At 38.3% G+C, this 25,009-nt stretch overlaps 1 protein-coding gene and 1 long non-coding RNA gene across 3 annotated transcripts in view; one reads left to right on the top strand and one right to left on the bottom strand.

Moving 5' to 3' along the window:
* Positions 1-94: 94 nt before the first annotated feature.
* Positions 95-1,903, top strand: LOC122836908. The gene is made up of 2 exons (XR_006371661.1): positions 95-232; positions 1,786-1,903. It is a non-coding gene; the product is annotated as an uncharacterized LOC122836908 (long non-coding RNA).
* A 6,477-nt stretch (positions 1,904-8,380) lies between these two features.
* Positions 8,381-25,009, bottom strand: part of si:dkey-237h12.3 (teneurin-3) — a 185,390-nt gene continuing 168,761 nt past the window's right edge. For both annotated transcript variants that reach the window (XM_044126705.1, XM_044126706.1), the window contains 7 exons: positions 20,179-21,062; positions 17,926-18,101; positions 17,404-17,639; positions 14,581-14,877; positions 11,096-12,707; positions 10,521-10,651; positions 8,381-10,009 (listed from right to left, as the gene is read on the bottom strand). In XM_044126705.1, coding sequence (XP_043982640.1) covers positions 9,257-10,009; positions 10,521-10,651; positions 11,096-12,707; positions 14,581-14,877; positions 17,404-17,639; positions 17,926-18,101; positions 20,179-21,062 — 4,089 coding nt within the window. In that variant the 3' untranslated portion in view covers positions 8,381-9,256. The remainder of the gene's footprint in view (positions 10,010-10,520; positions 10,652-11,095; positions 12,708-14,580; positions 14,878-17,403; positions 17,640-17,925; positions 18,102-20,178; positions 21,063-25,009) is intronic.

The raw sequence follows: 25,009 nt of genomic DNA, 5'->3' as shown, positions 1-25,009 counted from the left end.
GCTGTCTGTGTTTATCTTGAACTGTGGTTACAATCTGGACTTTGTGTTACCAAAACAAAAAGACAAAAGTTCACGGTAGCTGATTTTTTTTCTTTTTTTTCATGAAATCAAAATCGATTATTTTTGGTGTCAGCTGAAAACATTTAGGTTTGACATAAAAAGCTGGACAGGAAACGAGGCTCACCTTCACTGCAGCTTACAGGAGAACTTCATCTGCAGCAGAACCCAACAGGTAGTTCAGATTTTTTATTCTGTTTCTATTTGAGTTCGTTCTTCCTTCATCCTCCATGGAGATCTATTGGACAGGTCTAGAACCTCCTGACTGTTTAACTCTGTGGTTGTTTTGGTGATGGATTTTGGCTCCTAATGAAGGAAAATCCACCTATCATTTACAGAACCAGTAGAACGTATTGATCCCCCTTCACTTTTACATTTTTTACATTACAGACTTATTCTAGAACCAGTTTGTGTTAAGTTTTCTTTTAAAGATTAGACACAAAACAGTTTGGATTGACATGTTCCAGATGTTTGTCAGTAACTCCACAGAAATGAACGCTCCTTCCAGCAAGCCAATCAGGCCTCAAGTCTAGTGGCCTGATAAAATCTACTTACAGCTTCAGTTCAGTTGGTTCTGCTGGAGGTTTCTTCCTGTTAAAGGATAGTTTTCCTCTCCACTGTCACTATGTGTATGCTCAGGATGAGGAATTACTGCAAAGTCAATGAGATTGCAAGTGTGTGTTTGTTGTCGCTACGTATTACTACAGGATTAGCGCAAGTCAATCATTCGATGCAATCTGCTGGGTTTCCTTAGAAAGAAAAGTAAATACAAAAAAATCCTTAAAGTCTCTCAAGCAAGGTGTGTTGTGAATTGGCTCTATATAAATAAACAGAATTGAATTGTCCCTGAGTGACCCTAAAGGGAATCTAAACAAGGCTGTGACCAACCAACCTGAATCGGCTTGAAAGGTTCTGCAGAGAAGAACAGGAGGAAAACGCTCAAAACAGGTTTACTAAGTAAAGCAGGTATGTCTTTACTAAGCATGTGAAGATATACCTGAGATGACTTAAAGGTGTGATTGCAACCCACAGTACCTCAACAATACGAGTTTAAGATGTAATGAGATCATATGTGTGTAGATTGCTGAGAAAAATATGCTGAAATCCATCTAAATAAATCAGTAATGTAACAAAATCAGAAAAATTGAAGGAGTGTGAATCCGTTTATTTACATGTCTACAAAACAAGATGAGCACATTTACACAAAATGTCTTATCTTCCATTTTCTTTTCTTATGCAGACATTTGATCATATTTTTAAAATGTCTTTACACTTTCACCAGAAACTATTTTTTTGATATTCAGTCTCATTGTGAACAGTTTTCTGATCACAGTGACAGCAGAAACAAAAAAGTGGTTGCTTTAAAAAAAGAAACATCAAAGACCTTTAGAAACTTAAACCGAGTCCAGAATCATGAGCAACAATCCAATTATCAACTAAACCATCAACTCAAACATTTCCTCCCAGATTTGACATTTTTAAGTGTTTTTTAAACTTTAAACTATTTAAATAAAAAATTTCTGGCTTTTTAAAATGTTGCGAACCTCTTGGATTATCATGATTATTGTTAGTAACATTAGATTGACTGTTTTCTAATAAGCAGTGAAGCTCTATGTGGATAGCTCTATGCCTGGTCAAAGGTCATCTTTGCTGTTTACTGTTATATTTGTGATGAATCAAACAGCCTGCTGTTGTATAACAGATGGACCTGCTCTGTTCTTTACACAGAATGACCTGCCGCCCTGCACTGACCTGGACGATACAGAAATGTCTCATCTGCATATTCATGATGAAGATAAAAGTATTTCTTTCATTTCTTGGAAAAAATCAAATTTTTAAAATAATTTTTATTTGTGGCTTAATAATGAATCGGATGCAATTTCAAAGTTTTTTTCTGTGTGTGTGTGTGTGTGTTAAAAGTTAAAAGTTTTAACTTTTACAAGTTAAAACATTTAACTTTTAAATGTTTTATGAATACATCCACATGCTTTTTGGAAATCACTGCTGCCAGTCTGCAGGTCATTCATCTGTAAATATTTGCACTTTGGTTAATATTTAATTCTGCTCATTACTGCATCTCAGTGGCTCTAAGAGTATTCTGTGAAACACTCCGACAGTTTCCTGAGAAAAACCTTCTTTGTTTTGTTGAAAGCGGGTTGAGAGCTGCTGAGGACAGCGTGTTGGAAACTCAGCCTTGTTACACTTGCAATATCAGCTGTCACACAAGGTTCATGGGAACGGTTTGTTTGCTTTGGGTCTCAGGTGGCAGGTCCTGTAGAAAATAATGACAAGCTCAACGGCCTCCACCGTCAGTCACAGTTTAGAAGAACCGTTGAGCCGGTTTCATCAGTGAAAATCTAAGATTTCACAGTCCGCCCTGTGAACCTCCCAGATCATTAGCTTTGTGTTTTTTTTGTTGCGCTTTGTGGACTTAACCAAGTTGAGTCCCATCAGCGCGTGCAGCAGTCCTACAAGATCAGAGGGATGGTAATAAGCAGCTATTTCTGAATTGGAACAAGGTACGAGCCTAACATGAGGAGCAGCGGCGGCCCCATAAGCTTTGTTCTTGTTCCCATTTAGCTGGGATAAATGGGACTCTAGTAGAGACGGGTTATGATAGATGAAGTCTTTGAGATGACATGAAGCCATCACTGTAGATTTTCTGAGCCTTAACAAACCCGTCCATCATGCTGGAAGGACACAGGTGTCTTTATGAGTCATCTCGGCGGTCTGAGTTTGAGGCGGATTAAAAAGGAAGCAGGGAGATGTCCTGTTTTTGTTCTGGCTGCCATGTGAACCCTTCCTGTGAAAGTTTACTCGTATAACCGTCTCCCCTCCATGTCTTTGAACTCTGCAGTCATAATTTCCTGCTGCGGGGATGTTTTTATCAAGCAGCGCGCCTTGCCTCCAGCTATGATTTGTGATCTTAATATAACTTTTAATCATTTTTCAGCTCTCAGCCCATCATTTTAAATGTCAACATTCTTATCCATGAAAAGTGTTCAAAAATCAAACAGGGAATAAATAGAACAACAAACATGTCGACGTGTGACCTGCATGTTCATTCTGCAGGTTTTCCACCCAGTTAGGACTAATTATTGTGAAAGGGAGAACTGCATCCAGCTTTATGCAAAAGTATTTACTCCCCTACAGATCTGTTCTGTTTTTGCTTTTTTAATTCCATTAAAATGTAAATTTAAATGGACTCTGTGTAAAAAGTAGTTGAAATGGGGTAAAGAGTTTCAGTAATTACTTTAGTAATAACTGCTTTTTACCATTTTGAGAAATTTTCAGTTTTAGTTCTGTGAAAGTATCTTTAACTGGGAAAAAGAAGGAAAAAAAGAATAAAGTTGTTACAAACAGATATTTGTCTCCAGGACTTTTTACTAGAACGTTGATTGTTCCCTCAGTTTGGGAAAATAGCCCAGACCATGATGCTGCCACCACCATGTTTGACTAACTGTAATGTTAATTTTCTGAAATGCTGTGTTGGCTCTCTGGTCGGTGCAGTGTGACACATACTTTCTGAAATCTGTCAAAATGTCTTCCAAATGTCTGTGATCATGGAGGTGATTTCAGGCAAAGTTTTTGTCTAAAATCAAAACGACCTGACGTCTTACAGGTCAGACGTCCTGTAAGTGTTCTTGATGTTCTCTTGGAGCAATTTTGGTTGGCTGGTCTCTCCTTTTGTCCAGTTTATGGATATTTGATCTTACTTTGATTCCCAAAATAAATAAATAAATCTGGAAGTTTCTCCAGGTGGATGGATTTTGGTCAGCTTGTTCCTCGTCTGTTTTAAGATCGGTGTTGTTTTTCTAAAATGCTTCGTATTTCCAGAAAGGTTCTTTTGAAGTGATTTATTGAGTCTCTAGGGCAGGTATTAATCAGACCGGAGCGAGGCGATTGAAGTTGGACTCAACCGTCCAAAAAATATCAGTAATAAAAGATTTAACTAGAATATCAACAAGCAGTGCCATGCTTGGCCTGGTTGGTTTGGACAGCCGTTTTTCCTCATCATTATTTAAAAACTGCTTTTGACATAAATTATTATTAGAAGAAATCTGTAAGCGTAAAAATACTGTTTCATTGTTTGGGAGTATGGGAATCTGCCAGTTCTAATAATCTTTTTTTCCTAAATAAGATGTTTAACCTAGCTTCTTTTTAAGGTTTAGTTCTCCATGACTCTATTCTATAAAAGTATAATGTTATCTTACCATGTGGGGAACAAAGACTAACAGAAAGCTTGTGATCACAAGTGAACAAAGACTAATTTTCTCTGAACATCTGTTGTTCACACACTGTCTGTGCACCAAGAGATGCTTTTATCCCGCATTTTGTCACCTCTTCGGAAAACATTTGCAAATAGAAATAGTAGGTGTAGCTCTGTGGATAGTTTTCTTTTAAGTGGGAAAATGAAACTAAATAGTTCCCATATTTTTAAAAAACTTTTGCATGAATTTTTTACACCTCTAAATGAATGATTTTACTTCCAGGTCTGTGTAAAGCAGTGGGTCCACAATCTGTCCCATAAAAGTGAATGAACAATGAATTCACACGAGCATTGGCAGCTTGTTGAACTGTAACACATCAGCTGTAAACAGAAATCTAACACAATAAATGAATAAAGCTGTCACATAAATACCATAAAGCTCCATTAAACATGTATTAAACAGAATCTGAAGTTATTTGGACTATATTGGAGTGTTTTATTAAAAATTTCTGATAGGTTCTCTCCAACTTCACATTAATTAGTAAATCTCCAAAGGCATCTTCATTTTAAATAACGAGTTTCATGTCTTACAGTTTTCATTTTTGACAGCTCATAATTAGAGCTTCCATTTTTAAAGTCTTTATCTTTTAAATAAAAAAATAAATTGCTGCAAAATCAAACCTGATTTACTTCTAACACTGCAACCAACCCATCAAAAGCTGAATAAATCCAAGCTTTTTATCTTTAGAACAAAGACTTTATGACACAATTTCCACTTCAGACCTGTGTCAAATCTACAAAATCAAAAGATGTAAAATGATTTTCATGATCAGAAGCGTGATTCTATATGGATGCTCTTTATCTGAAGGAGAAGCTCAGCTGAAGCATGCAAACTGCTGGATTTTTTTTCCAGTTCTCTGCTGTGGTTGTTGCACAATTCTCCTGGTTCTTTGATGTTTTTGCAAAGAAGTGCCATCCCTTTTATATCAGCCTTTGAAGTCGGTCTAGTTGGAGTGCATAGTGATCTATAGCACGCTGTTTCTTGGCTGTACTTAGTGTGGCCACAGTGAGATACTGCAGCAGCACTGCGGTTTATTCTAATATCACTGGCTTAGTTATTCCATTTGATGTCTCTTTAAATTAACCTGGAGTTTCCAGAAGTGATTGTTTAGCTCCCAACATCTGGCTCTTTAATCACAAGAAGTTGACATGATTGTTTGAAGTTGGAGCTCAAAGCGGCGCAGTTTTCTGACCTTTGTTGGAGAGCAGCATCGGCAGCCGTTACAGGTGAGTCCAGTGGATGACTCTGGTCCAGGCACTTTGTACCACTAGAGAGCATCAGAGGGCAAAGAAATATTTAGCAATATTTAGTTTGAGTGAGAGGATTTCTCTCAGGGTGTTGGTGTAATTTCAAAGGTACAGTGAGTGCCATGCTAAATATAACTTTCCTTAAATCTTTTCAGGTTATGTCTGGCTACAGCATCAAACTTTGATAGTTTAATAGGCGTACACAGTAATGCACATTTATGACACGGGAGGAAAATTATTTAAATGCATTCAGCATCTTTTTTTCTTTTGATCCTAAATTTAATCCAGATGAACTACCACTGGATTTTCTTTCGATGTCATCTTCAAACATCAACTCTGGTAAATCAATTCAATAGTTTTTACATATATATAGAACCATGTCACACACACTGACTGTTCAGCAGTAGTCATATTGAACATGCATGTAGCAGCCAGAGTGGGAAAAACACTGGCCTGGATTCCAGACCAACGGTTTCCAACCTGCGGCTCCGGAGCCACAACTGGCACTTTGGAGCTTCCATGATGGCTCCCTTTGAGCTAAAATAATGAAAAACATAGTGCTTTCTTTTTCTTTTCATTATTTTCAGGAAAAGTCTACATCCCACAGAAGCAAATGCAATTATTCTTTTTCTCGCACAAAGTTTATTCTAAAACCTAAAAATAAAAATAAGATGGTGGCTCTTCAAAAATAAGTTATTTCATCTAGTAGATATTTATAAAAAAAATAAATAAAAAAGTTTTATTATTTTAAAAGATCACATATCATTTAAACATCTAGACAATTTTTATTTAGCTGACTGAGGGTAAAATTGTCTCTTTAGATGAATAAGCCCTAAATAATTAAGAATCTGGAAATTCTTGAAAATTGATGTTTTCTGTCTGGTCTGAGATTTTAGCTGTTTTATGAAGAAGGATGAGCAAAATGTTCTGTCTCATGACTGCAGGGGGTCTGATGATGCACACCACATTTCAGAAATCCTATTTAAAGAAAAAGGGGAAAAAAATCAAAGTTTTTCTTCCATTTCTTGCTGCATCTTCTGATGTTTGTGTTGTTTTGATGGTAGTTTTATAAAATTTTATTAACACATAAAGAAACAAATATAAGTTAATTGTACTAATGTGATGGAGCCATAAATACAGCATTTCTTCACATTATTTAGTTTGATAAGAATTAGATTATGTCAATGTTTTTAAATCAGTTCTAATATTCAGATATTGTTGGAGACACTTGAGCAGCAACAGCAGGAAGCAGCTTGTGTGCAGAAAATGTTCGGCTCCCATTTGGTTTGGGATGCTGTTTGAAGTTTGGTACGAAACAGAGCGAGTTTCACGATGAAGGCTTGTTTTCAGAATTATGCATTCTGCACTTTGATGAACAGCACTTGGCGATCAGTGAGAATCCTGATCACTAAGCAAATGTCATTTGGAAGCAATTAAACAATCAAAGATACACATAAACACGAACCTAAAAATTTGAGCGTGACCCTCGGTGAGCTCATGGTTTTCAGTCAACAGCTTCGTTTTCAGGTAAATTACACCCAGAATCCCTTCAGCTACGGTTCACACGCTTCAGATGAGAACAGCTTCAAGCAGCTGACTTCAAAGACAAGCTGCATTTGTCTTCTTTGGCTTTGTAGCTCAAAGGATGTATTTTCAATCATTAATGCAATTTGTGGTGTTTATTTTTTTATTTAAAAACCCCTTGCTACTCATTCATCGCCAGTTTGGAAGACTTTCTTTAATAATTTTCAAATTAGTGACTGATTAATGCTCGCTTAAGTTGTTTTCCTCTCGTTTTAGAAAATGTTTTAAAGTGGAAGAATTTATTTGTAAGAAGTATCCAGAGGTTAAAAACCAGAGCATCTAAAAAAAAACTGGAATTATTTTAATTTTCAACGTCGTCCTGCCAACCTCTGTTTGAGCTTGTTTATGTAACATGACTTCATGAAATATTTATTGTTGGACAGGAAGCCATCTCCAAAGCATTATGCTCAGTAAATGTTAAATTTAGTGGAAGTGATAGTTGACTTTGTGTTAGAGATACATCACCGTTTCTGAATATGTTTTACTGAGTCTGTCTGAGCATCAGGGGTTCCTGCAGTCTGGAAAAGTTTTCCAGGTCTGAACATTTAGGTGTTTTACTATTTAAGGGATGAAAAAGTAGATTTTCTTACATAAATCTATATTAAATTTCCCTAATTTGTTTTTTGTTTTCCACATCTCAGCTGGATTGCTTGTCACACTTGTTTGGTTTTAAATAATTTTCTTATAAATAGATTTATTTTTTATATATGGGAACTTCGTCTCCCATGTAAGAACCATCAGCAGTGGCACGGTGGTGTTTTCTCTCCCCATGCATCTTCTCCCCAATACGACACATCTTTGCAATGTTTTAAACTTTATAAAAACACTAAATACACACACAAAAAAACCCCATTTTATTTTACCTTTTTGATATATTTATATTTTGAATGTTGTTACCAACAGTCAAATGTTTTGCTTGTGTGAACAAACTTGGCGAATGAAGCTGATTGTGATTTTGAGAAAAGGTATCAAAAACATAAAACTTATGATTAAAACTGACTAGATAATAATAATAATAATAATAATAATAATAATAATAATTTTTAAAAAAACAACTGCTGGTTTAGAAGATAACTTAGCATCTTGTTGTTTTCAGAATTTCTAAAACATAAATGTAATAAAAAAGCCAAATAAATGTGGAAAATAACAGATTGATGGAAACTTGAAGCTCAGTAAAGAAAAACGGTGTGAACAGCAAAAAAATCCAAAATATATCCAGAATGAAATTAAAACCAGCTTGACTTTATTTATGTATAAACACAACATAAATTACTGTTAATGACTTGTACAGACATTGATTCAGTTTCTTAAAAAGAAACAAAAAAACTGCATAAAACTCTTGGACCATTTACAAAAGATGGTGTCCCTGTGATATCCAAGACACACCTGTGCTGCTCCACATCCTCAACAAAGTTCATCACAACTTCGCTGCACTTATTTTCTCCCACAATTACTATTTTAGGTATTGAAACATCATTTTTTTTCCATTTAAAAGCATTTTAAAGAGAATATGACATATTGATGTTTTACAGTGCTAAATCTGGTATACATAGTGGTAGTCTGGTGAGAATAAACATCAGAAGTCTCTTGGTTCTAGAAACAAATATTTGCTTGAGAACGCTGCTTGCTCTAGGAACGTGGATCCAGGAGCCCGGTACTTCTAGAGAAGTGCAGGTATGCATAATGTAAACATTTCCTCTGTTCCATTGACACTTTGTTCAACCACACGTTTCCAGATGAAAACATAAAAAAATCAAACATAAAACACCTACGTAAGCTCAGCGTCCGGTTAAAAACATCCAGGTTCCTCTGCTTTGGAGTCCCGAGTCCAAACGGCTTGTGCTACAGAGGAACTGACCTGTAATTGCCATGTTAAGGCTTCGTGTAGTTGTACATTTACTCTGAAGTCTGTAGGTCACAATGCACAGCATCGCTTTTGACCCCTTTTTCTCCTTTTTTACTCGTTTCTTTTTTATTTTTATTTTATTTTTTACAAAACAAAGCCACACTCTGTACATAACAGCAGCTGTTTCATTCCTCCACATTGATTTCACTACCAAAACTGAGTTTCTTTGGCAGGTAATGCACCTCGAATTGTTACCTTTTCCCAATCTCACTCTGCCGCAGGAAATGGATGTTGTTGGCGTTATCTGCTAATTCCGGGTACTGCTCGATGGAAAGCACGTAGTACCCGTCGTATCCCAAAACTTTCCCACCACTCAGCAGCTGCCTCTTCTCCCCCTCTGTCCAGGGGCGAACCCCCTCCTCCCCGTCACGCACCCGCTGCTGCTCTCGGGCCCACGCCCCGGCCAGGGCGCGTTGACGTGCTAGCTCAACCACCCGCACTTTCTCCTCGTCCACCGTGGAGCCGTAGCGGATGTGAAAAGCCAGAGCCCCGGCGCGGATCTCCACGTCTGCAAAGCGGCGAGTCCTGCTGTCCATGACGGTGGTGGACTGAGACACCGTCATGTTGATGCCGTTCTCCAGGGTCTTGTGTCCGCTGGTAAGGTGCAGCGCGGCGAGGTCGGCGTCCGGGAGGCCCGGCTTCACAAAGAAGTGCGTGTCCCGTCCTTCTATGGTGAAGTGGAGGTCCTCCAGGTAGAACGCGTTATTGAGGATCGTCGCAACCTTGATGCAGTCCTCACTCGCCACGTTGAGCGTGTTTGTGTGGACGCTGCCTTTATATATGGCAAACATAACAGCTCTTCCGATGGGAGACTTTGCAGCCGAGAACCACAGCCAAGGCTTTTCACCTCTTCGACCTCGGCTGAGATGGACCTCTGGCAGCCGCTCGAATGACAAGAGAGAATGCGCTTGTCTGGTTACTTCCTGCTGGACCCCAGAGATAGACTGTAGGAAAAGTGCAGTGAAACGTTAACGCCTGAACATGGCAGAACCCGACTCTCTAGGCCATTTAGAACCAGCTACTGCTTGGCTTCACAGAGCTGCTTTTCATCCCTATTTGAGGCAGGGGTATTTTTAAGCCATGTTCTTAAGTCTAATGTAGATAAATCTCTGATGATTTCCTTCATGTGCGTGTGTTAAGGTTTTAGACTAAGGATTTCTTGCATAAATAACCTCAAAGACTCTTTTAGCAGCAGCATTTTATATAAAATTAGACAGCATAAACACGTTTCAACTATTAACCGAAGGTAGGCGGAGGAACACACTTTCTAGTCATATGATTATAATTACTATACAGAAATAGAACAATTAATGTGGATATTCCATGAAATACATGGCAGTCTAATTAAGGGATGGCACCTTCAAGATGGTGAGGTAAACAAAGTATTTTTTTCTGTATTAGCTGCAGGTTCTATTTATCTGTTCAGTAAATAAAAGAGCTTGGCGTTTTACCCACCGGCAGATCATCCCACAGCTGACTCTTCCTCAGCTCATAGGAGGGCATGCTCAGATCGAACTTCGGTACGGGAAACCCGGGAATGGTGTTGTGAAGATGAAACCCAAACGTTACAAGCCAACTGTTCACATCTGTAAAATCAAAAGAAGACTTTAGAAACTCATGACTCCCGTCCTAACGTTTGTAAAAAACCAAAATGTAATATTTAAGTAACTATTTATCCAACCAACCCAGTAATAATAATAATAGTGGTGTTAAGGCAAACCTTTATGATTGGCTTTTTCCCTTAATAAATAAAATTTTCTCAGAATGTCTCTGATAATCTGAAATATTTAAATGTGACAAAAAGGTCAAACAAAAGACATTTATAGAGGTGTTAAAACCTAACCTCAGCACTGTGTATCTGACAAAAACATAAATAATCCTCATCATCATTCAGACGACAAATCAATTAATTAATAGCTAATCTGAGCAAACTACCCAGTATTTCTATTGAGTGGAGAACAGGATAAAGATATGTTCTCATAAAAAATACAGTTATCTAAATTCTCTGCTTTAAGAAGAAGATATCTCACCTGCAACATACTCTTTCAGTTCATGGACTTTGCTGATAGGATTATTATTTCTGAACATGTACAAGTTAAAAGGAGCCGGCTCTTTGGCAACCTTTTTCCAAGCAGAGATATCTGGAATCGTCCACCTGCCAGACATGATATCATAATCCTGCTCTCCAAAGTGCAGCAGTTTGGTCAGAGGATCATAGAGTCCACCATGAAAGCCCAGCACCAGCTGAAAATCAGGGTTAGAGTCAAAGTAGATCTCACCGTATGCGGTGTACTGAAGCTGTTTGACCAGAAGGCCGTTGCTGGTGAAAACGGCCAGAGGCGTGCCGGTGTTATCACAAGCAATGTAGAACTCTTCTCCACTGCTGATCTCCATAGCGAAGAGATGACCTTGGAGGTCGTAGTAGAAGGACGTGATCTCTGAGCTGGAGTGGTTGTATACATGGGTTATCCTCTCTGGGTAGCTCAAATCTGCATAGAAGTACTGCAGGTGCTGGCCCAGACTGGTCTTAGTTGAGACTCTGCGTCCGAGGCCGTCGTAGCGATACTGGATGGTCCAGCCGCTGCTTTTGCTGTAGACCCTCACCAGGAGTCCTTTGGAGTTGTACTCAAAGATTTCTGCTCCTCTCTGACGGAGGAAGCCATCTTCGTCCATCCTGTACTGGATGTCTCCGAGGCGCGTGATGCGGTCTCGCAGGTCGTAGCGCAGAGGCAGGAGCCGGCCGCTGTTTCCAGCATTCAGCAGGTGCAGATTTCCATTCAGGTCGTACGTGTAGCGCCACACTACTTTGTCGTTTAGAAACACGGTCTGCAGCTGGCCGTCCACATCGTACTCGTAGCTGTACTTGGTGGTGTTGGCAAAGGGACCAATCTTGAGTTCTCTCTTAGTGACTCTACCCACATCGTCGTACTGGAAAGTAATCCAGTACATCAGTGAACGAAATATCTCATACTGGATCTCCTTGATGCGTCCGTGTGCATCAAAGTGTTTTGTGTACGTCATGACAGCCGTGGAAATTATCTGATTTATGTCATAGTAGATGACACCAAATTTCCCAAACTGCTCGATCTTTCCTGAGATGTCGTCAAACTGGTACAGGTCGATGGGTAGCGGCGTTTCGTTGATGACGCCTTGGACGCTGGTGACACGCAGGCTGCTGTCATACGTGTAATCGAAGCGTGCGTTCACCATGCCATCTTCACTGAAGCGAAAAATCTGCCGGTCCACCAGGGGACCAATTTGGCGATAACGGATGGAGCAGATGAAGCCCTCGTTCTGCAGGTTGACCGTCTTCAGCACACCTGCCGTCTCGTCGTAGGTGAAGCTGACTCTCGTGCTGTCGTACAAGATCTCAGAAATCTTGTTCTGCCGGCGGTATCTGTACAGAACTCTACGACCGGTCCCGAGGTGAGCTACTCTCAGCAGGAGGCCGTCTTCGCTGTAATCCACAGCTACCGAGGCGTTGCTCTCAGGTGGGTGATAAAGGTTCCTGTAGTAGCCCACTGAACGGATGGTGTGCATGGTGTAGCGGGCCACACTTGGCATGGTGACAGCAGAAAGCCGCTCGAGAGAGTCGAACTCAAATATGTACTGCCGTTGACTGTGAAGCAGGAGAACCATTGACTGAGGAGAAGAGAACAGAACACAGTGTTCTTTTTTAGTCGCTTACCTGCAGAATATATTTTCAAAGCAAGGCAGAAAGTAGAAATTTTCTGGTTTGAAGAAACGTGACACCTTGTGCATAAAAAATGTAGAAAGTAGAACTGTGACACTTGTGAGACCTGAGCTACCCGAGTTGCACATTATCAAATCAATGCAACATTACCAAGAAGAAGGGATATCTAGTGTGCTGGGTTAGGACTTAGCTAAAAACATTTTAATGAGATACAGTCTGACTAAATGTAATTCTTACATACATATACATTTCTATCAGCAGTTTATTAACTCCTGGTGTCCAGACAGCCTGCTTAATCAAGTCAAAGAATATGCATTTTTTAGAGTGTGCTCTGTCTCCCGAAGTCTCTCTGTTAAAATGTCATGCCCAGTCATCCGTCGCTACACTGAGGTTTCCTGAGCCCCTTGTGCTGCCAGTGTCAGCGTTGACATGGCCTTTCTAGGTCATGCAATGACAGGATGGAGCCAGAAGAGACTGGAGAAAAGAAATATATATATTTGCATGTTTTTGTTGCTGATCAGTTTTAAACAGTCTACAAGAGATGAGGGGACGTGTCCATCTGAGAGCTGCTGTTTGACATGGAACAGCAAAATGCACAAAATGCATCAATATAGTTAGCTTTTGTTTATTTATATGTATCTTAAATGAGGATTAAATATTTAACATAGTCCATATATGCAGGTGAACTAAATATCAAAACCATCCATAATATTAACATGCACCTATTAATAAAAATCAATACATTAAAAATATTTGTTACAAATTTTGACCAAAACAACATTTTCTGATACTGTCATTAAAACTAAACACAGACACCATTTTACAGTTTTTTATATCATCAAAATATAGCAAAACCTTTTATTACACGTCTTATTTATGATCTGAAATCCATGTTTTGACTAGTTTTAGTTAAAGTGCTTTTATCTTATCCAACTAAATACAAAACACATTAAATTTCATTGTTACATAAACAATAAGGAAACAAGCATCTGATGCATATTTAATGCTGCTGCTGCTGTTGGTGTGGAGGCGACGCCCTTGATTGCACCGTCTGGATCTGGACAGACCAAATATTTCCCATATGTCTCATCTCAAGACTTTTTCTTGTTATATTTTGGGAGCATTAGTTCTTCCCAAATTATTCTGATTATAGAGGTGAAACTTGAAGTTTACATACAGCAAATATAAAGAGACAGCTACCTTTTTTCCTCAATTATGAGAGAATGAATGAATCCGATTTTTGTTTACATAGATCAGATGTTTATAGACATGACTGCAAAAGCTGAGGAAATATTTGTCAAATTCTGATTTTGAAGACATTTATACGTAAATCTTTTTCTTGTTATTGTGATATTTTGCAAATACAAATAATTTTGGTCATTTTAACTGTAAACAAGAAAAGTTTGATCTGATTTAATTTCAAATGTTTTGTGTCTTTCTTTTAGTTGTATGTAAACTTCTGGTTTCAGCAGCATGAGTCTGCAGTGTTTTGGGTGGAGATGCTGTGTTTTAAAGAGTTTATGACTGAGTAGCACATTTAGCCCATTTTCCACGATGAGCAATGCGTTTTGAGGTAGAGCATCCTGCAGCGCTGCTCCCGCTCACTGCCTCACACAAACGCTGAGAACAAATGTAATTGTAGCAGTGGTAATTAGCCTTACTGTTTAAATCATGTTGAGGCCTCCTGAACTTAATTAACCCTGACATATATCAGAGAAACAGCAGGGAAACTTAAGGTCCACATTTATCTTCTGGGATAAAACTATTCTGCTGCACAATGTATCTTTATGATTATTTCTGCTGGTGATGCGATTTTCTCACCTGCTCTAGGTAGGTGTAGCTCCATATCTTCCCATCTGCAAACACCTTGGAAATCAGCCGGCCTTGGCTATCATACTCCAGTCTCTCGGTGGTGGGGCCTCTCTGTAGGGCACTGATTTGCCCGGTGCCTGTGCGGCTCACATTAACTGGCAGTAGCTTACTGCTGGGCACCCACAGGACCGGGTGGCCCGCAGTGTCATATATAATCTTTAACAAGAACTTCCTGTGGTCGTCATAAATCTTCTCAGTCCTCAGGGTGCGATCGTAATCAACAGAGAGAATGTTCCGTCCATTCACCTGTGGGTAAAATTTAACAGTTGGTTAGATAAAAATTGCACTCTGAGTTGCAGCCAGGATCCTGTTTTAACCAAAAGCTCTTTAAAATGTACAGTTAAACAGAAAATAAAATAAGTATATAATTCAAATTTTACTGCTTTTCTGTAAAAGAGAACATATCACAAAGAGGAGCCCTTTAAACAGAAAGACACTGTAAACTGTTCAGGCGGTTTTAAATCTGGTGGTGACAAAAATCACAGTGAGTTCATGTTGCCATCCAAGAGAAGTTCATGAAGGAGTTTAAGTCATAAATCTGCGTCAGCGTCGGGGAAAAGGGAGCAGGAAGAGATGGACTGAACTTACGTAAAGCTCTGGAATATTAATGATCTTCTGAGGCAGGAGAACGAAGGTCAGACCTTCACAGACACGCTGATGTGTCCTAAAACTAGAGGCTGCTGCTAACTTATTGAATATGCATGATCTCAACAAAGATAATTATTGTTTTTAATCTGTTATTCGACCAACAGATTGGAGCTTCCCAGAGTTTCAGAAATGTGTGAATACAAAGATTCATGTAAAAACATAAATGAATTAATCGAGTTAAAATCTTGAACGCTTTAAAATCAGTGCACTATTAATTGATCGAAATGAATGTGTTAAAGCGGTTTCATTTAAAATATTTACATATCAATCCATATGTTTTAATGTGTATGCATGTTCTCAGTTTAATATCAACAACATTTAAAAACCAAATGTCAGTGGATTAGAAAGAGATGTGAGGCTTGGATGGTGATCACTGGAAATTTGTTTGGGAATAAATGTTAACCGAGTAAACACATGACAAATGACCTGGAGCGTTATCTGTTGCAGTTGATTTCAACCATTAGACATCAGAACCAGCAAATCCAACATCTACATCTTATTGTGTTTATTGTGTTTTTCTATTGATTTCTCAACCAACTAACTGTTAAATATTGCAAAGCTGATCCTCAACTTCTTTGTTGTGGTTTAAGTATTTCTTTCAGATTTATGAAATATTTTTAACTTTAAGTTACGTTTTTTTATTCAGAACATTTTAAAAACATAAAGTCTTGGTGTATTTTAATGATGCTGAAAATAATAAAAAGGTTGAGAGCATTCAAGTAATGCAGCTCCGTCCTGTTTATCTTGCTTTTGGTATAATTAGCTTCTTACAAAAAGCAGCACAATCAGTTTCCTGATTGGCCTGGAGCACAAACTGCTACAGCACAGACGGCGATGCCAGAAACACGCAACAGGTGCCAGGCCACGAGCGACACAGCTGCTGCTCATCAGCCTGTTTAGAGGTTTAGTTTCACTATCTGGCCTGAAGGACATCATGTCCACAGTTATCTAGTTATTCTAGCGTTTAGAGCTGAAATTACAGACAAATCGATTAGATTTTTGTGATTTCTGGATTTGATCTGGCAGTACAAATACTGAGCATTCAGATTATTTTTTAATAACTATAATTCAGAAAGGTATAAGAACAGCAATCCAATTATTTTTTTGAGCCTGGCATGAACACTGTTTTTAATCTGTTTTTAGCATATTAGCACAGCTAGCATTACAAAAACAACAGCTACAAAATGGAGATCCTCCTCTTATCTCCAAGATTGCCAAAACATTTGATACATTTTCAGGTTCAGCATTGAAAGCTAAATGTTAAAGCAAACCAACGACCATTAACACCACTGTGCAGCCCAACTGCAGACATATTATTGAAAATTAAGTTTTCCTTTAACCAGCTTCTGCACTTCTCTGACTTCGCTCTAGACATCTTCACTCAGTAACGGCATTCATACCAAAGAGTGTTGTTAGCACAACTGGGAGCAGTAATTTGTACTTTAATTTCACAACGTCACGTAACTGTTTTAACTTCACTGGTCAGCCTCTTTTTTTTTCTATATACAGGTACGGATGTGATTTTTATTTGTATTTAATGATCACTGTTTTTTTATTATGCGTCTATGTAATTATTTTATTTTTAGTGGCACATGGCAACACATTTGTATTTTACAAACTATTATTTGTTCAATGTTTGTAAAGTGAAAATAATTTCAGATCTGACACCAGAATCTTGCCTTTTGTAGAGAAGTTGTGGATGCTGAGAGTTTTACTTCAGAATTGTTTGTTCTTAATGTATTTACTCCACTGTGGAGTGGGATGATTAAAAAAAACAAAGTTATTAGCAATCATTTCTTTTACTCATATTTCACACATTTCTTAGGAGGCTTTTTATCTCCAGATTACTGTGGATTGTTCATTGCTTGCATATTGTCTTGGATATCATCTGCTGTCCTCTTTGTTTAATAGAAAGTGTTACTGGCAGCAACAGTGAATGTGTTGTCTTTATTTTAGGACAAACAGTAGTTTTCAAACATTTGCCCAGAATAACCTTCTGTTTACAGAACCAGTTCATACAGTTTTACAACCTCTCTTTTGTTTTTTTTTATGCGTCCCATTTCATTAGTGCCGCTTGTGCCACAGAGGGGAAAAGACGGGGATTTAAACCAGATCCAGACTTACCCTCAGCTTTCGCCCAAAGACAATAACTTTCCCTCTGGCTTGTTCTTTGCGAAAGCGCCACTCCACCAAGTTCTGCCCAACCTCTCCTGGCAGGCTCATGTTGCGCCTGGCGACAGTCGGGTTGGCAGCTCCAGTCAGGATGTGGGGCTCTGTTTGGTAGTGGGTGTCCATCCCGTTAGCGTAGGTAATCCTCAGCGAGTTGTCGTAGCCCACTTGGTAGCTGCTTCTACACTGGTCTGTTGGTGGAGAACAACTGTTTAGCATCTCAGATTTTATTTGAAGTCTAAAAGAAGAGTGATGTGAGGAAATAACGGGTCCATCTGGTTATGGAAGAGAGGAGAAAGCACTTAGTAACAAGGTTGGTGTGTCTCCCTGACATCCCAGAGAGCAATCATTTACACTGCCGGACCCTCTGAGTCATAATGATACACGACTCCGGCTTACTCAACATTGCCCTGCAGACCCTGGAAACAATGATAAATAACAGCTGCTGTGCTATAGAGCCCGGCGACGAAGCCTTACCCTGAGTCAGAGTGTAGAAGGCTCGGATGGTCGAGGCGTTGGTGGTGATGCTGATTTCCTCCTCTGTCAGGGAGCTTTCGATGTCCACCATCAGAGCGCTGTATATGTCTGTGTACAAGTTATTCACCATTCCCGTGGGGAACGTCACGTTCATTAGGCGGCCTTCACTGTCATAGCTGTTTGACAAAAGGAAACATCAAAAATGACAAAGCATTTATATGTATGAAGGCTCCCAGGCTACAATGCATTTCAATTATCAACTGCTTCATACTTGGGTGAGACGGACGACTTTCTTGTAATTAAAATGTCACATTTTCATCCCTGGATATTTCCCACTTCTGGCGCAGAAGAGGAAGGATGTCTGTAAAAGTGGCTCAGGCGCGAATAAGGCTGAGTGACACATCTCAGCTATCAGGAAGATTAAATAAAACTACACAGACTTATAATGAGTTTTATTTAATTTTTTAGAGTGATTGATGTGTCATAATCATGATTGGCTGTTTGGCTGTTTTTGTTGTAGTGAGGGTATCATGTGTGGCTTAATGTCGTGACAAAAAAATGACGCTGAGAAGCTTTGCTTCCAAAACAAATTGGATTATGATAAAAAATCTAAGAGGCTTACTTTAATTTAATACAACTATTTATTTTTTTAATCTCTTTTTTTACACTTGTAACTGCTCTAATAGCACCAGTTAATAATAATAAAAAAAGACAAATGTAACTCACTTTATGGGGTTATTGACGTCTAACTGAGCTATTTTACACATCCGAGGGACATTTTATAATTAGATTTCAATTAATTCTGCACCCTTGGCAATTTGCAGGTAGGAATGAGTCACAATTTATAGAATAAATGTGTGACAGATTCATGAAACATACATTACAAAAATAGTTATTTTTGACACTTTGAATCTGATCTTCAAACCAAAAAAAAAGATCTACGACATGACCATATTTAAAAAAATATTTTAATAGGGATCAAGGGTATAAAATAAGCAATTTTAAACAGCCAAATTCCTGGAAAATATTAAATCTGCCTTATGTTTCTATATGTGTTCTATATTGTTTTAATGTGTAAATATTTACAGTGGGGAAAATGTATTTGACCCCCTTACAGATTTCCTTCCTATTTTGTTTTTTTGTAAATAAGTAAAAATAATTAATATAGCGCTTCTCAGAAGACTCACAAAGTTCCTTACAGGTTAAATTATATGTACCTGAACAATATGAACAAAAAAATACTGCAAAGAAATACAATAATTCAAAGAATGTTCATATTTAGGAATGGCTGTGAAGAATAGCGGTTTTAGTTTAAGGTCGTACAAACTCAGATCAGCTGACCTTAGCAAGCAGCTGAGGCAAGTCAGACACATTTAAAGGTCCCTGGAAATTCAGGGCTCCATATGTAACAAAGAGAACTTCCCACTGGACCCTAAACCCGACTGGATGCCGGTGAAAAATGCCAGGGCAAGAATTATGTGACAGAATGGACCAGATCTTATCACAGGGTTACTGCAGCACTCTGGACCAACTGAAGATGGTCAAGATACATCATCATCATCATTATCATTATCATCATCATCATCATCATCATCATCATCATCATCATCATCATCATCATCATCAAGTCAGAATGTTAAACTAGAGATCTGAATCACTATTAAGGTAAAAAAACAAAAAAAACAAGAGCGTTTTAATATTGTCACAAAGTCTGTTGTGTGATTCTAACAGACTTTAAAACCTGACCACAGCTCAGGGTTAAAGGAACAACACAGGACCATAAGAGCCTCGTCTTGCAATGCAAAAATAGGAAAGAAAAAGAAGAAAGAGGTGGATCTAAATAAACTTAAGTGGTCTTACAGACAAATGTTCACTTTAATCTACTGCACAGCCCACACATAAAAACACACCTTCATTAAAAATGTTCATGTGCAGATGCCTTTGATTTTTAATTAAAACTTTAGTAGAGTTGCAGTTTATTAATAATGACAGAAGGTAACATCAAAAATAAATAAAAAATCTTTCAATTACATGATGGTTAATGGTTCCTTCTTATCCCAGAGATGCAGGGTGTGGTGTTTCATTCCCAAACACAATTCTACCTGCCAAAGAGAAAGTCTCATCCATTTCCACCATGTTTATTAGCATGCACAAAGTGGAAGGTGTATTCTAATTTGCACTGTGAGCTATTTCCTTAATTTGAAAGCTAAATCAATCAGACCTTGCCAAATCATTCCCAGTGATTCTACTCACTCATAGAAAGTTGTCCAGCCGATCTCTGAAGTCTTTGTGGCCAGCAGGCCGTTGTTGCCGTGGTACGTGAGCAGCACCAGCTCCTGACCCTGCGCTGTCAATGTTTTCAGGCCACCATTGGTGCCCATTGTCAGCCAAATCACCTGGTTGTCAGGGGCAACGATCCGCACCGGCATGCGGTTGGCATCCCTCCGGATCCTCAGCGTGTTCCCGCTGCTGTCGGTAGCAGCTGTGATGTCGTTCTCTGTGCTGTAGCTGAACGTGTACTTCAGGTCTCCGGTGAGCAAGCTGGCGGTGTGTTGGTGGGTGCCGTTACTGTCGAACATGTAGACCTCCTGAGCGTCAGGGGAAGCCACCTCATAAGCACCGCCATTGGAAGTCAAAGTTGGCCCGTTTCGAGAGATAGCGCGGATGCGGATGTTCCCCAGGTCTGCCACATATAGCGTTCCATCTGGAGCCGCCACTAATGAAGAAGGACCATTCAGCCTCGCATCTTTGGCATAGCCGTCTCCTGTCTGATAGCAGTCGCAGTTGGCATCGTTCTTGCAGTCGCAGTCGGACGGAGCTCCGGCCAAATGTGTTATCTCCCCGTCCACGGAAACCTTCCGGATCCTGCTCATCTTCCTCTCATCTGTCTCTGCGATGTAGATGGCACCGTGGTAGGATATGGTGATGGAAACGGCCGATTCTAGAGGGGTTAAATGAGCTCTTTGTCCACCAGCTACGCCTCTCTCCAGTCCAGCCAGCGGGCAGTGGACGGGTCGGCCTGCTGCAATGCTGACTTGACCGTTCTCTGTGATGCGCAGCACGATGTTGTTGTCCAGAACATACAGAGAGTTGTCCATCGGGCTAACTGCTAGATCTGTGGGCCACTCTAAAATCACCTGCAATACAGAAAATGATTACATATAATTACAGCTCTAATTTAATTGAGAAAAAAGCTGAGTATTTTATTCAGTGATATCTTCTTTCAGCAAAAGTGCTCCATGAAGTTGTTTTCATAAACTTTTATCACACACACACTCCCAATGTGTCAGTAAACATAGCCAAAAGGCAGATGAATCTGCGCAGACTGAATCAGAAAAGTGACAGATGTTATTGTGTCAAGAAAAATAAGAGCCAGAAAGAATTACAAACCCCGGCCTCCTGCTAACCTCCACAAAGCTCGCTGTGAATGGCAGATTGTCAGTGTCAGAGTGTGACAGAAGAGGCTTCACAGTCAAATCTGGAAATCTTTTGTATGGAATATATAGAGAAGGAGAATTTTCTGAAGCACAATATCCTAACACACTGTGCCTTAAAAGTTTTCATAGCCGTCAAACATTTTACATTTTGTTGCGTTACAACCACAAACTATAATGTATTTTTATGGGGTTCTATATGATAGAGCAACACAAAGAAATACATTTAGTAATGTGGGAAGAAAATCATAAATGGTTTTCAGTTTTTTTACCACTAAAAATCTCAAAAGTGTGGCGTACTTTTTTTTTTTTAGCCCATCCATAATTGTCACTGCAGTTACAGCTGCAGGAGTCTCTTCCAGTTGGGCTCATCTAGAGACTGAATTTTTCACCAATTTTTCTTGACCAAATAGCTCAAGTTCAGATTAAGATTAGACTTTTAAAGTGTTGCCACAGAGTCACAATTGGATTTAGGTGTGGACTTCAACTAGGCCGTTCTGACTGTTTTCCCCCCAGGTCTTTTACGTTTGTACCTCCATCTGTCTTTCTGTAAACTCTTAGCTACTTTTCTGTTACTTCTGTTGAAAAGCATGATGCTGCCACTACCACAGCAGTCGTGATGGTATCATCAGTTGGGTTAAACACACTTAGCTTTTTTCTAGCTCGTGTTAGTTGGTGTAAAATATCAAATCCAATAAAAAGCACTGAGGCTTTTGACATTTTGAAATCCAAATATCTCTGGGAGGAACTGTTAAAAGAACATTTTTTATTTATTTGGCCTTTATTTATACAAGTTGGCCCATTGAGTTTCAATATCTAATTTACAAGAGAGACAATTAAGCCAACCAATTAGAGAGAAAAAATGCATGGAGTTCAGAAAGTCAGAAATTTATTGTCTAGACAGAGACCTACATCTTTCCAACTTTTCCCAAAAATGCAGTTGTTGCATCACAATAAACAGCTTTAATCCAGTTTCTGGGCTGTTGCTGCATATTTGAATACAAACAGATCTCCCTGGAGGGGATTAAGTCCAATACAGAATTTAAATCCATCACCTGCAGGATTGTCTTTTGTTTACCAAAGCTGGAATAAAACATTTTAAAGAGCCAGGAGGAACTCTGTAAATTTTGATCCTACAAGCTCATAACTGGGTTGTTTTGTTGTGTGACTGGCATATAAAACAGATGGACTCTCCTCTCCACAGTGAAACCAGGATCCTAAACCGTATTTCTGTGATGACCTGCAGTAGGTCACTACTTCTCTTTCTTAGGGAAGAAACAGAAGTAGATAGTTGGTAAATCCACTTCATTCTGACAAATAAACAGGCGATAGTTTCTTAGTCACCATTGTTTTTGTTTTCTAAACCAAGTTGTCTGAACTGGATTTTTTTATGGTATTGTAGTAAATGTCTTTTTTTTTTTAAGGAATTAGAAAATTGTGAATTATTTTCCTTTTATTTCATGAATACAGACAAATCTCAATAAAATCCTATGTTTTTGGTTTAAAATATTTAAAATACTACAAAATGTGATATTATTACACTTTGTAATATTTGCTAATAAAAGTGGGTTAAACAACAACTTCTAGTTTTACTCAGTGGATCTATCCAGTAGCTGAATGTTCATCTCAAAAAGTCTAAGGTCTTTGACTATTTCAACATGTTTGGGATAACTAATCTGTTCATTTTAATGATTTTAATCTTGATAGTGTTACAGTTTTAGTGGATTTCAACTTAAGTAAATGAGCATGTCTTATATAAGAACATTAAGCAAGCAATTAACACCTTCCTGCTCCATTAAAGCCGTGCCGTTTGGTGGTGTAACCTGAAAGAAAAGCTTCACATGGTGATCAATGACATATATCAGAATAAATCAAAATGACATGAAAGAAAAGTCTCCTGCATTTAAAGTGATGAGATAATTAATCACATCTTGTAGAACATTAAGAGAGCCAAAGCCAAAATCCTGTGGTAACCATTACAGCCGGAGTTTCGAACGGGATAAAAAGCTGCTTTTTCTAACAGCGGGAATTGACTAACCTGGCCTTTAGAAACAACACCAGGTCATTAAAATTGTCCAAACATCCCTAATTTGTGTTTTTCCACTTGGTGATTAACAATAAAAAACAATGCCTTTAAGGCTTCCACTAGTTAAATTGCAGCGAGCCAACTCTTCAGCCCGGGTGCCAGAGGATCACACAGTTGTGCCAATGCTTTGTCTTGGTTGCTATTAACCAAATGAGTTGGTTAATAAGGAAAAAGTAACAAGCTTAATGCTTTCTGTTCATGTTCTCTCATGTTCTCCCGCTTTCAGCACACCACCCACTCCCAAACACAAATACTGATTGCTTTCTGTTCTGTTCACAAGGAAAATACTCCCAAACATCAACTGAAATGAAAGCTTATTATTCATTTAATGCACTTATAATGCAACAGAAAGAAATCATTTGTAATATCTGCTTTTGTCACATTATGTTATATAACGTGTGCCAAGACCTGATGCATTGTGTGAGTTTGTGAAGTCAGGCCACCTCAGTAGGAGAAACAGCTTAAAGGCTTTTCTTGGTCTCTGAAGATACAATTTCTCTAATTTAGCATTTTCAGCACTTTATTAATATGTTCTGGATTACTTTATCTATTTACAACACATTTTATGGACTAATTATTATTGAAAAGGTTCATGTAGTATTCATGTAAAACAATGAAGAAAAATCCCATTTGACACACTGTATTTCTCACAATAAGAACAACAGAAATCTGCTTGTTTAATTTAAAATAGTTCTTAATTTGAGTTATTCCCTTTCATGGCTTGTGAGATGATTACAGATTTGAACATTAAAAATAAATCACATTAATATAATTAGACTTAAATAATTATGTCAAATTACTGATTCAAGACAGATTTGATTCTTTGTACACAAAACCAGATTTTAGGATCATGGATCCACTCAGTTTTAATGTCTTTTTTGATCTTTGGAGTTTAAATACAAAAAGCAAAACATTGTTACATTTAGAGGTCCTCACTGGAGATAACACTGATATTGACAGATGAATAAAGTCTGCAACTTCTAAGATACCAAGAATTATTTTTCCCTCATTTCAGCTAAATTAAATTAGTTTAAAGTTATCTACTAAGAAAATTTGCTATTTTCTTTTTAAAGTACGACTATTTTTTTCTGTTTCTGGGTTTTAAAATAAAATGTTTGCAAGAACAGGATATACATATATTTTGTTCTGATGGGATTTTGGTATTTATGGAAAATTACAAGTTTGGCATATGGCTGGTCTCTGCAGTGTCATTCTGTTGCAAAAAATATATAATATTTATATATTTTATAAAAAACATGAAAAGCAGCTGGTTTCATATAATTTTCGCCAAAGTCATTAAGGACCATTGTTGAAGGTCCAAAGAGCCTCAGGTTGACTCACTCACCCTGAGTTCAGTGACAGCAGCCATGATGGGAAAACTCACACAGAGAGATGAAAACATTACAATGGCAGAAAAAATTCAGACAAAATGTTCATATTAAGCCATTTTAGAGGTTTTATAATCATTATCATGTCTTTCTTGAGTTTTTTCTCCTTACCTTGATAACACAGAAGGTGTAAAGTATTTTGTTTATCAGTTATCCAGTATGTATAAATACAAAGA

The sequence above is a fragment of the Gambusia affinis genome, linkage group LG09 (assembly GCF_019740435.1).
Source record: "Gambusia affinis linkage group LG09, SWU_Gaff_1.0, whole genome shotgun sequence".
Classification (NCBI taxonomy): Eukaryota; Metazoa; Chordata; class Actinopteri; order Cyprinodontiformes; family Poeciliidae; genus Gambusia; species Gambusia affinis.
The sequence above is the reverse complement of the archived record's forward strand: the minus strand, read 5'-3'. Positions and strand labels throughout refer to the sequence as shown.